The 11,708-nt window shown below is 30.9% G+C and overlaps 1 protein-coding gene across 1 annotated transcript; it reads left to right on the forward strand.

Annotated features, from left to right (window-relative positions):
• The first annotated feature begins 3,700 nt into the window (after window positions 1–3,700).
• Window positions 3,701–10,361, forward strand: LOC104902918 (transcription factor FER-LIKE IRON DEFICIENCY-INDUCED TRANSCRIPTION FACTOR). The gene is made up of 4 exons (XM_010690858.4): window positions 3,701–4,375; window positions 8,737–8,934; window positions 9,798–9,971; window positions 10,073–10,361. The coding sequence occupies exons 1-4, from the start codon at window positions 3,809–3,811 to the stop codon at window positions 10,166–10,168; spliced, it is 1,035 nt and encodes a 344-aa protein (XP_010689160.2). The 5' UTR covers window positions 3,701–3,808; the 3' UTR covers window positions 10,169–10,361.
• The last annotated feature ends 1,347 nt before the right edge of the window (window positions 10,362–11,708 follow it).

The following is an 11,708-nucleotide window of genomic DNA, read 5'->3' on the forward strand; positions in this document are numbered from 1 at the left end:
CAATCCAAGAATTGTAATAACTCTATAAAGTGGTTTTACCATTAGTTTATGACAGTAAATACTACTTTCCTCTTCTGAATGTAAGTGATATTTTTTCGAATAATCTATAAAAATATATTAAAAGGTGTGCGTTTCAATGTCGATGCGCCACATGGCACCCTCCTCCTGCCACCAGAATTTTGTCACGTGTCTGTTAACCAACAAAGTCAAGTGGTTATTATTTAAAAAATTTATATGTTGAAGCCTGGGCTCGAACCCCTGACCTTATGTAAGGATTTTCAAAGAATCACCATCTGATCTAACATCTCTTAGTAATCCATGTTTCCACAAAATTACAAATATGTGTTGTAATAATTAGTTAATGTTGTTAAACATATCCCTTACATTCTTAAAAATAAATAAATTTGCATGTTCATTAAATTAATTATGTATGCATGATGCCATTTGAAGAGCAGTGTTGACCACTACAATACTACCCTTATATTAACAATAATACTATAAACAAAATTTGATCATAAGTCTGTATTAAATATGGGCCTAGGTCGCATCCACGTCTAATATATTGAAAAGCGTTCCTTAGAACGTATATGAGCCATGCGTCACCATCCCTTATTGAGTAACATTCTATCCACGTCTTTCTCATCATATAGTAAAAAAAAAACATACGTGAACGTTCCTACCCACAACCTCAAGTATGAAAGAAAGAGATACAACGACCATCACTCCACTATACTATTATTGCTTATTTAATCAAAATTAATGATGATGTATGAAAAGAAAACTTTCAAAATTCATATAATGAATGACATAACTTTCTAAATGAGTATGAGATGATCGACTTATTTAACTACTACTCCCTCCGTTCCATAATATAGTGCTCACTTTTCATTTTTCACAAGAATTAAGGAAAATGGAAGGAGTTTAAGGATTTCACAAAAATATATATTTAAGTAAATGTTTGTTGGCTACTTTTGTCTTGGAACTAGCATTTTTCTTCTTTTTCCTTTAAAATAAAATGAAAAGGCAATAAATGTACCTTGGAATGGTGTAAAACAATAAAAAGGGACACATATTTTAAAAGAAAGTAGGGGTATTTTGGAAAGTTTTATGTATAAATGAAGGATAATTTAGTCCAAACAAATTGATAAAAAAGAAAATAGGCACAATATTTTGGGACACCCAAAAAGGAATGCAAACACTATATTATGGGACGGAGGGGGTACTAAATTGTAACACAGAAAAACCCCGAGGCATCGTCCGGGCCTAAACACTAGTTCAAAATAAAAAGTTGTGCTTATGTGGACAAATAAAGTCCATTTTTAGAGACTACACATCCTTTTCTTATGACCTTTCTTCAAATCATAACGGTAAGTATAATTTTTTTTTTGAGATCATGGAGAAAAGTAGTACATCTAAGTATATTTAATCACTAAAATTAATACTATCTCCGTTTTTATTATATGCAAAGCTTTGACATAAAGTAGAGAGGAAAAATGTCTAATCATTGCAAATAATAGAAAGCGGAGATAGTATATTGAAACTAAAAATATTAGTGTGCAAAAATACGTACCATCAAGTCAAAAGCTATTTTATACTCCACTAGTTTAGAGTAAAAATAGAATCAAAATTATTTGATTAATAGTGTCAATTTAATCAATGTTTAAGAACCAATGAAATTTAGTTGATCTTTTGCAAGAATGACCTTTTATTTATGAGCATTCCTCTTATTTTTTTTAGGATAAGTTGTAGTGGGGGTTTAATTCGACTTGATCACAACCAGAGATAGGGAGTACATTAGCAAAATATTCTTGTACCCGGATAAAAAATACCCTTCTCATATTTGTGGTCATGAGAGTTAATTAAATGGTTGATTGAAACTTATTTTTTGCCAATGAAACTTATTATTGATAAATAACTCTTTTTATTCTGAATATTATCCATTTCAGTTGATATAAATATGACCTCCATGTTAAAAAATTGATCAATGAAAATCAATTTTATCCATTATAAACAATTTAATTAGTTGACATAATTGTTGTCCATTGTAAGTGAAGAATCAAAATTTTTTGTCCTACTTTCTTCACTTGATCTTGTAAGAGACTGCCTAATTTTAATTTAAAATTAGGCACAGTCCAAGCCCAATATTAAGCGGAGAACATGTCACTTTTTAAAATATTGTGACTAGTTTAATCTATTTAGTGACTAGTTTAATCCATGTAGTGACTAGTTCAATCCGTTCGGTAAAACTACAAAGTTATTTATTTGAGATTATCGATTGTAGTTCGATAATCAAGAAAAAAAAAAGGAAGGAGAAGGAAGAGATGACTAGGATAGTGTTGGGTTAGAGTGAAATGGAATGGGCTTGTTAGAAAATTCAGTTTTGAGTTCGTCTAATTATATGTTAAAACTAGTTTTGAAGCCCGTGCGTTGCGCGGGTTGTTTTTTATATACTCCCTCCGTCCCAAAATATAGTTCTCATTTCCATTTTGGGTATCCCAAAATATAGTTCCCACTTCCATATTTGTTTCTACATATTTCCGTAATTTTTCTAGAAAAATCGTGTCTCATCATTTATTTGCTTTTATGTTTTTTCCTTTTTTTATTCAACCAAAATGTTACTATTAATGCTCTTTCACCAATTATTTTCCATTCTCTCTCCTAAAATCATCTTTTCCCATACAACATTTATTTAAATAAACAAAAGATCTTTAATATCCCTCTTATATTCTACTTGCATAGATTACCGTGAAAAAAGGTAATAAAATCATCATTAATTATTCATCAAATTGCCTCATAAAGTTACGCTTACTTTATTAAGGATTCACTTATTCCCTACACTTGTTAATGAAAGGAGTACCTCTATGCTAAACTACACATTTTTTTCATTTTCTCAAAAATCATGCCCAAATCCATTATTGTAGTAGAAAAAGAATTGATAAAATATTTGTCATTATACCCTTATATTTTTAGATTATCTTTAATATCTTTAATTATCTATTAATAAGTTTATAAAAAGTTGATATAAAGGTAGTATTGCAATGGTTGTTTCCATCTCTAATAAGTGAAGGCATGTTGACCGGTATTGTCAACTAACATATCAGTATATCACTATAATAAAAGTTTGAAAATAAAATAAAGTAGATATTGAGTGGCCACAAATGCAAATTGCAGCAGTTCATTAGATGTTATTGTATGATTTAGGCAAATCTCAATAATCAGGTTTTTCTTATTTTATTTTGTGATTTTATATCTGAATCATAGCCGTAGAGTGAATATACAGTATAGTAGTACTTATAATAGATTCCTAGTTATAATAGATCCCTAAAAGATATTTTTTTTTGGTTTTTGTCATAGCCGTAGAGTGAATAAACTCTTATCTCACGAACTTTAAATTTTATTATCTCTCAAACTCTAAATTTTAGTATCTCTCAAACTCTAAATTTTATTATCTCTAAATTAATAAGATGACGTGGCAATCCTAGGTGGCGCGCTCTATATTCCCGAAAAGTTCCTCTTATATATATATATATATTGATTAGACTGCCTATCTAATAATTTGTCTACTTTGTTTCATTAATTGTTAACATCCATAAAATTATTAACCACTGAGAACGAGTGCCACATAAATATTAAATGGTACACATAATATAAATCAACATATTGAATTTGTAAATTAGACAAAATTAAACAAATTAAAGATTTTTTCCCCCTCCCTATACAGGCTATCCGCTAAGTATATATAAGCACATAAACAAGCAGAGGTCAACAAAACTCTTTTGTGACCTTTTCCCAATCTCCCCCCAAAACCATGGATGATAGCAATTCTTCTGCAAATGCTACCCCATCAATACCACTCATTACTGACTTTAACCTTGATTTCGTAGAACAAAATAGCTTAAACTTCAATCATGTAATTGAGATGTTAAGAGGTTCAGAAATCTCAGACCCATCTGCTATTTGTATCAATCAAAACTTTGACCCTCTTGCTTTTACTAGAAATAATGTATCTGACAATTATAGCATCAATAATTTCTACCCAATAATTTCCCAAGAAAACCATGTTTTCAACAACTTCAACTCCCCAACCATGTCTTGTACCAACAACAATACCATACTCAATTCCTCGGTGTCCGGTTTCGACGACGAAACCATCAGAGGAGGAGGAGGTGATGAAGATGATGATGATGACGACGATGACGACAACTATATGGATGGCGAGCATTCTTCGGCCACTACAAATAATAAAGGCTCATGTACATCTTCTAAGAAGGGGAAGATGGATAGGTCGAGAACTTTGATTTCTGAAAGGAAGAGGAGAGGAAGGATGAAGGAGAAGCTCTATGCTCTTCGTGCCTTGGTTCCTAACATCACTAAGGTTAGTAGAGTTTTAGTAATTTTTGGCATCATATACTGTCTCATTTTCCTGAAATTTTTGGTATACGGTAACTTTAGATGTTATACATTAAGTTGGTAGTTGTACATGAGTTGTTAAGTTTTTTCTTGAACTTTAGCTCGTAGTTTATTGGTGAACCTGGTTATTAAGGGAGGTATTCTATTGGGTATTGGATGATGTCAAATAAATATAATGGATAATTAATGTCTTTATTAGACAGGATTATTAATACTTCTTAATATAGTTGATAGGGGCAGAATGATGGATCAATAATTTTGTAAAGTAGAAAGGATAGGGTTAGTAATAATTCACGTATGATTTAGTTTCTACATGTATGTGTTAGATTGCTCTCGTTCCCTTATTTCTCTTCACCTTTACAAAATTAAATTTCAAGTTTAATCAGGTCTAATCAGATTTGATCATGTCCAATTAGTTATAAATATAATATGAAATTAGGGGTGATCAGCTCCAATCAAATTTTCATAATAAGTTCAATTTTAGATTAAGTTTAGGTGAAAAGAATACACACTTAGTCATCGGCTTGAGCTTATGGTTGAACTATGGTGACATACTATTCCCTATGTCTGAAATTAATCATCATGTTGATAATGTAAATGATATTAAATAGTATGTAGTAATAATATACCTAAATCGAAATTATATATTGTTACTAACATGATTCAACCTAACTTGTTTTTGGCTCTTGGCTCGACGTGTTATTAATAGTTATTCATATAATCATACTAAGGCAACCTGCCTATTATGCAACTTTTGATTAATATGATTTTAATTATACTCGACTATATAGACATAAGTATCAACTCAATGTGAATAGCCAGATCCGAACTTAACATGAACCAAACTTGATTTGACCCAAAGTTGACTTGATTTAATTTGATTTTAAGACAATATTGATTTGACTTGAACCGAACTTTATTCAACCCAATATACAATATAATCCGAATTTTAGTCGAAGTATATATAATAACCTGACATTGATCCCATTAAACCCAACTGACTCAAGTCGAACGCAGTATATCCTAAACGGAGCTTCTGACTTGAATCCGGCTCGAAAGTCTAAATAAGCCGAATTGATGAACGTGAAAGTGATATAAAAGAAAAAAAAAAACTGATAAGTCTAACATGTTAATCGTATGTAAGATCTGACCCTACTAAATAATCTAACCAAACTCGACCCTCCCCAAATATATAGCTTCCATAACTGCTACTAGTATTTGTGAATTGTGATTGATTTGTTTTTTTTTTTCTTTTTGATCCATATGAAAGCCGAAAACGGTACAAAGTACATTATGACTAATTTATTGTAAAGAGGGGACATAAGTAATATGGAAACTTCACAAACATCTTGGAACTACTACTACTTAGGGCCTAACCGCTTAAATAAGGAATATACCATGTATGCATAGAGAATAGGCAACACTTTCGCAAGTCAACTTAACAACTTAAGAGATATTGTTTGTTTCCCCTTGGGTTTTAAATTTGAAACAGCAAAATGCCTCAATAATTGGACATAAACTGAGGGAGAAAAAAAAGGTAAAATAACACTGAGACTGCAACGAGGTTGGAGAGACTACACCGATAATGAAGACAAAGAGGAGAGTATTTTAATCATCCTATCCCCTCGCATATATGACAATTATTAATTGAAAATTGAATTTTTTTAGTTTAGAATACTGTACTTAAGTCATGCGTGTGAGGCTGTGAAAGAAATCAAACTTTCACATCATACTCCCTTCGTCTTACAATATAATGCATATTTCATTTTTGATGAGTCAAATTTTAAATTTTTAACTAAATATTTTCATTATTATATACAAAAAAACCTACTCATATGTGATCTTGTTAGATTCGTCTCAATGTGTACTTTCATAATATCAATTTTTTATATTTTTTGTTAATACGGGATTGTAAATATTAAAGGTCAAAGTTACATCTTAGAGACCTTGTAAAAAACAAATAAGCATTATGTTGTGGGAGGAAAGGAGTACTAGATACCAACCTTGTTTAGTGTAATTAGTTGGTGATTCGACTTATAAATTTAAGTTATAAGGTCAAATCCTCCTAAGTCTTAATTGCTTTATTTTAAGAGTAGGGGTTCTAACTAGTATCAAATTCTTTACTTTTACACTAATTTTATGTATTTTTGGACCAATTTTGTTTTGCTTTTACAAGTTTTTCCTTTGCTTTTAATATTAAATTAAATTTTACGTAACATATTGAAATGATAATTGTCAATGATGATATTTTATGGTTATTAATGTGTGTTTTTCTTTAAAGAGTTGAAAATATCAAGTATAAGAAGTTGCATGTTATTTACATTTCAGTCAATATGTTCCACTTTAATTAAGGTCTTTTTGCTTTTTTTTTTAAGGGTGATTCTCATTCTTATTATGTATATATAAATTCTTCAAAATTACAAAAATTATTACCCACAATTGATATTATGTCTGTAAAAATGAAATTTATATTGTCATTTAGATTAACCTAATTTATCAAGTACTCCTCTCTTTTTTTTTTTTCAAAAATACTTTTGTTTGGTATCTAAAAGGCTAATTTTAATCTGGTCAAAGGGAAATGTAAATCCTATAGTAAATAGGATTCGAGATACTCAATACAAAGATAATTGAAACTCATCTGATATACACTTATTACTAGAAAAGTAAAGTTAAGAGGAGAGGATTGTGTGTGATGATTGGGGAAAACACAGGTTTAAAAAAAATGCTGTAATCTCTATTATATAAGGGAAGGGAGGAGCAATAGTGTCCTCTTTTGAAATGCCTATTTTGCCCTTCTCTTTCTAAATTACAAAAGAAATGTCAAAATCAAAATCGGCACTCAAAGAAAACTACCGAAAACTAATTTACAACACTCACTCACAAATCACTTAAAAGAAGAAACTTTACAAATCACTCATACAATTGAGAAAATCACGTTATAAAAATCACGCAAATCACTCAAATAGTCGGAAAACTTTATTAAAACTTAAAATTAACATATAAACTGAAACTAATAACCTAAAACGTCAATACATACAAAAACATTTACAAAAATTTACTTACAAATCACTATTCTCAAGAACCATTCACAATTGATGGTGGGTCATGAAGGTGTATTTGTAGTGAAATCAGAATTTAGAAGTTAGACAAGAAAAAAAATTATTTACTTTTTTTATAGTGTTTAGAATTTAGAAGTTAGTACTGTACTTAATTCAAAAATCAACTAAAAAAATTATAATATTAGAAATCATAAATGAATTCAATAAAATTTCTATTTTGTTCATAGAATTTAACTTTGAAAAGTAAAAAAAAAAAGACAAAATTAATGGTGAGAGACTTCAGTGACAGAAACTAAACCAATCAAATTTTACAACTAAAAATAATTATACTTCATATGTCTAATGTTCAAATTTTGACTCTTATGCCAAAGAAAATCGAGTTTCTGTTTTGAAAAAAATTCAAGCACGCATCGCGTGCAAAAATTTCTAGTGTTTATGTAGCTTAGGAAGGTGGGGTGACAAATTAATCTAGAGGGCTCGGGTAATCGGGTTACCGTAACTAGTTGCTCCCGTTCTCGAGGACACTACATGACTTAAGATATAGGAAGGCTTCTTCCTCGGCAGTTGGCACTTGCAGGATCCCTTAATTTATTCTCATTCCTACATGTTTTATACGGTTTTTTAACTAAGAATTTCCGAGTTTTCAAAAAATTCACCAATTATCTCTATATTTTCAAAATTTACAAGGTATCTCTTAATTTTATGTAAATATATCTAAATCTCCTTAATGACTAACGTCGTTAACGTCGTTAGTCATTAACTCTAACTTTCTTTTTTTTTATCTAATTAATTTCTAATCCCAACCCCTACCTATAACCGTAACCCCTAACCCTAACCCATTCTCCCACTACAGACTCCCCCACTCTCCCACCACCCCTCCCCCCTTCACCAACCCTACCACTCCCCCACCTCAGCGATACCTTGTGATTTTTGAAAACATGGGAGTATCTTGTGAATTTTTTTGGAAAGTCGAAGTACTTAGTAAAATAATCGTATTTTATATTTATCTCACAATAATTTCAATCAATAATGTTCGTACCTACTTAATATGATGATTGTTTCAAAATTTTATGCAAGTTTTATAAAACTTCACTTACGGTAATCGTAGTTAATTTAATTGTAGATAAGTCAAAACTTCGAGTGGATTAATAATAAGTTCCGATATGTTACATACAATAATACCACTTACAAAAAGAATTTCATATTGTTTTTTCTCCCTTAAGAAACTTGATTTTCATATTGGGTTATAATATATTTCATGTTGTAGATGGACAAAGCATCAATAGTTGGCGACGCAGTGCTCTATGTGCAAGACTTGCAAATGCAATCAAAGAAACTAAGATCCCAAATTGATGGCCTCGAAAATTCTTTGATAGCGGCAGAGAGATGTCAAGGCTTTGGTGATACCCCAAATAAAAATTCTTCTCAAAACCATTTTCTTCCAGTATGTAAAATGATTATGCAGGTTCGTTTTTAATTTTTCTCTACTAAATAACTTACAAATTTAATGGATGTTATGTGTTAATAAATTATTGAGCAACTTAGTATTGAATGTTTCACATAGGTATCTAAAACTACTAATAGTCGTAGTGTTTCACATGGTTTCTATTACCCTCTAACTTTAGGTGAAAATTTATTAGCTCAGATTATGTTATTCATATGAATATTAATTTTAAACGGAAGGCCTAATTTTGAATTTATCTGCACATTATCATACCTAGTTCTATGTGGAATATCAAAATGGTGGAGGATATTGGAACAAATGCCACGAAGGAATTCAAAATTTATATATGAAAATAAGATTTTCAATCAATATTTTCCCTGGACAAAGAGAAACTTGACTAAAATGAAGTGAACTGAAATAAACTGAAGTGAAATTAACTGAACTAAACTGAACGGAGAGAAACTGAAGTGCATTGAACTGAAATTAACTAAATTGAACTGAACTGAAATAAACTGAGCTGGAAATAAGTACAAATAAAAACAGGGCTTACATGATATGTAGCAAGGTATGGAAGTTAGGGGACTTTATGTTGTGCCATAGTTTCACTTTGATCAAAACAACATTACACTATAAAAATATTTAGAGGGAACTATTTTCAATTATATTATCATCTTTACTAATTAATTAGATTTTTAATGTCTTATTCTGTCATTTCATTAAATTAAAGATATTTTAGGTTCTAGAAAATAGACTTCTTACCTTATGAAATTACATAATCATACTTTTTTTTAATAAACTACCTAATTAAAAAAAAAGGGAATGTCTCGCAATCATGAAGATGTTATATTTTTGTTTCTTTGACAATAGAATATTGTTGAATGTAGATGGACGTGCTTCAGATTGAAGATAGAGAATTCTATGTTAAGGTCGTGAGTAACAAAGGTCAAGGTGTAGCAGCATCCCTTTACAAGGCGCTTGATTCTTTGACAACTTTTGTGATCCGGAATTCCAGTCTAAGCACTCTTTATGAGCAATTTGTATTAACCTTTACCCTTAATGTAATTTCTATGACCTTTTGATTTTCCCTTTCATTCTCACAAGTAACATCTATATTGCTGAAATTTTAAATGATCTAACTTATTAAATTTGTTCTTAACAGGTTGCGAAATGTAGGGAGGACTTTAACTTGCCTAACATGAAAGTGTGGATAAGTGGGGCTTTTCTGAACCAAGGATTTGAATTTCAATCTTTTTAATCATGAGGTCATGGTGTTTAAATCTACAATTTTTGTAATTTTTATTATGATTTGTATGTAAATCTAATTGGAAGAAATTAGGCGCATGGTTAAGGATGCTAAATCTTGCAATATAGGAGCGTTGAATGTTAACAATGCTTCACAATTACAAACCTTTAAATCTATAAAATACCAGTCTTTTTAATTTTCAGTATCCTTATTTCTTCTATAAAATACCGCTATTACCAACTTTGTTGACTCACCGGATTGCCTACCCAGCCGAGATGGCAACACACATGGCAGCTTACAAGGCTTTTCATGTGAAAGACAACTTCACACTTGGCTTATTATGAAGGTCCGCTTACTATTAAAGACAATTCATTTATGGAAAATGATATACATAGCCCTTAGGGCTATGTATAAGGTTCTTAAAATGGAAATAAAATATTGAATCAAACATTTATTACCTCAATTGATGTGAAAATGTGTCTTGAATTCTTAAACTATTTCCATTTTAAGAAATGTATTTAATGCTTAGATGTAGCCCTTAGGGCTACATATAACATTAAATTAGCTTTTAGACCCGTGTAAAAATGTACAGGAATTTTTTTGTTTAATAAGAATTTTATATTCTAATGTTACTAAATACATAAAATATTTCAAAATTGCATCAATAGTTGATAAAATATAAGATAATAAATTGAATAGTTACCCTGCATGCTATTCAGCACCTGTATTTACCGTATATCGTCGATATTTATACGTTATTTTTTTCTTCTTTCTCCGTTCTCTACTTCTTCTTCCTCCATAACCACGCCCCCAACCGTACCCTCACCCAACCACCACTCAACCCCCAACAACGTAACTACCCTCCCACCCACTCTCTCCCCCCCTTCACCCCGACCCCCTCACCCCTTCCCCCTCCTTTCGTCCCTATCCTCCCGTTGCCGCCCATCCTTCCAGCCCCTCGACCTTGTAGCCTACCCCCCACCCCCCCCCCCCTAGCAACCCCCCCCCCCACGCTTCCTTGGGTAGCCCTCCTCTTGCACGCTTTCCTCGATATCCCTTTAGTTCCCTACCTAGTTATCTTCTTCCTTTTTAGACTTTACTCCTCCCCCTGCTTGAATTTTAAAAAAAAGAGTAAGAAAGATATAAATGAGATGTAAAAAATTGCATGTGCTTTTAAGTTGATACGTTGACGGTTAACTTTAAATTTTGTTACAGACTTGAGAAATAATTATACTTCGAATTTATTGCTTTACAAATGTGCAAGTTCCACGCAAACTTTATAATTCTCAATATATTTCAATTTCAAAAACTATTTAAGATATTTTTAAACTTAATAGTTATATTCTGGGACATGAATGCACACATTTAATCACCGTTTTTTTATTAATTATACGAGTTCTCAACAAATATGTTTCAAGAAATTTTGGATGTATTTTTAAAATGTCTGAAAATATAACATATGATTTGATAAATTAATACTATATAACAGAAGAATATACAAAGTTAATATTTCCATATATATAATATAGAAATGATCAATTCATATGAGAAT

Source organism: Beta vulgaris, chromosome 9 (assembly GCF_026745355.1).
Source record: "Beta vulgaris subsp. vulgaris cultivar EL10 chromosome 9, EL10.2, whole genome shotgun sequence".
Taxonomy (NCBI): Eukaryota; Viridiplantae; Streptophyta; class Magnoliopsida; order Caryophyllales; family Amaranthaceae; genus Beta; species Beta vulgaris.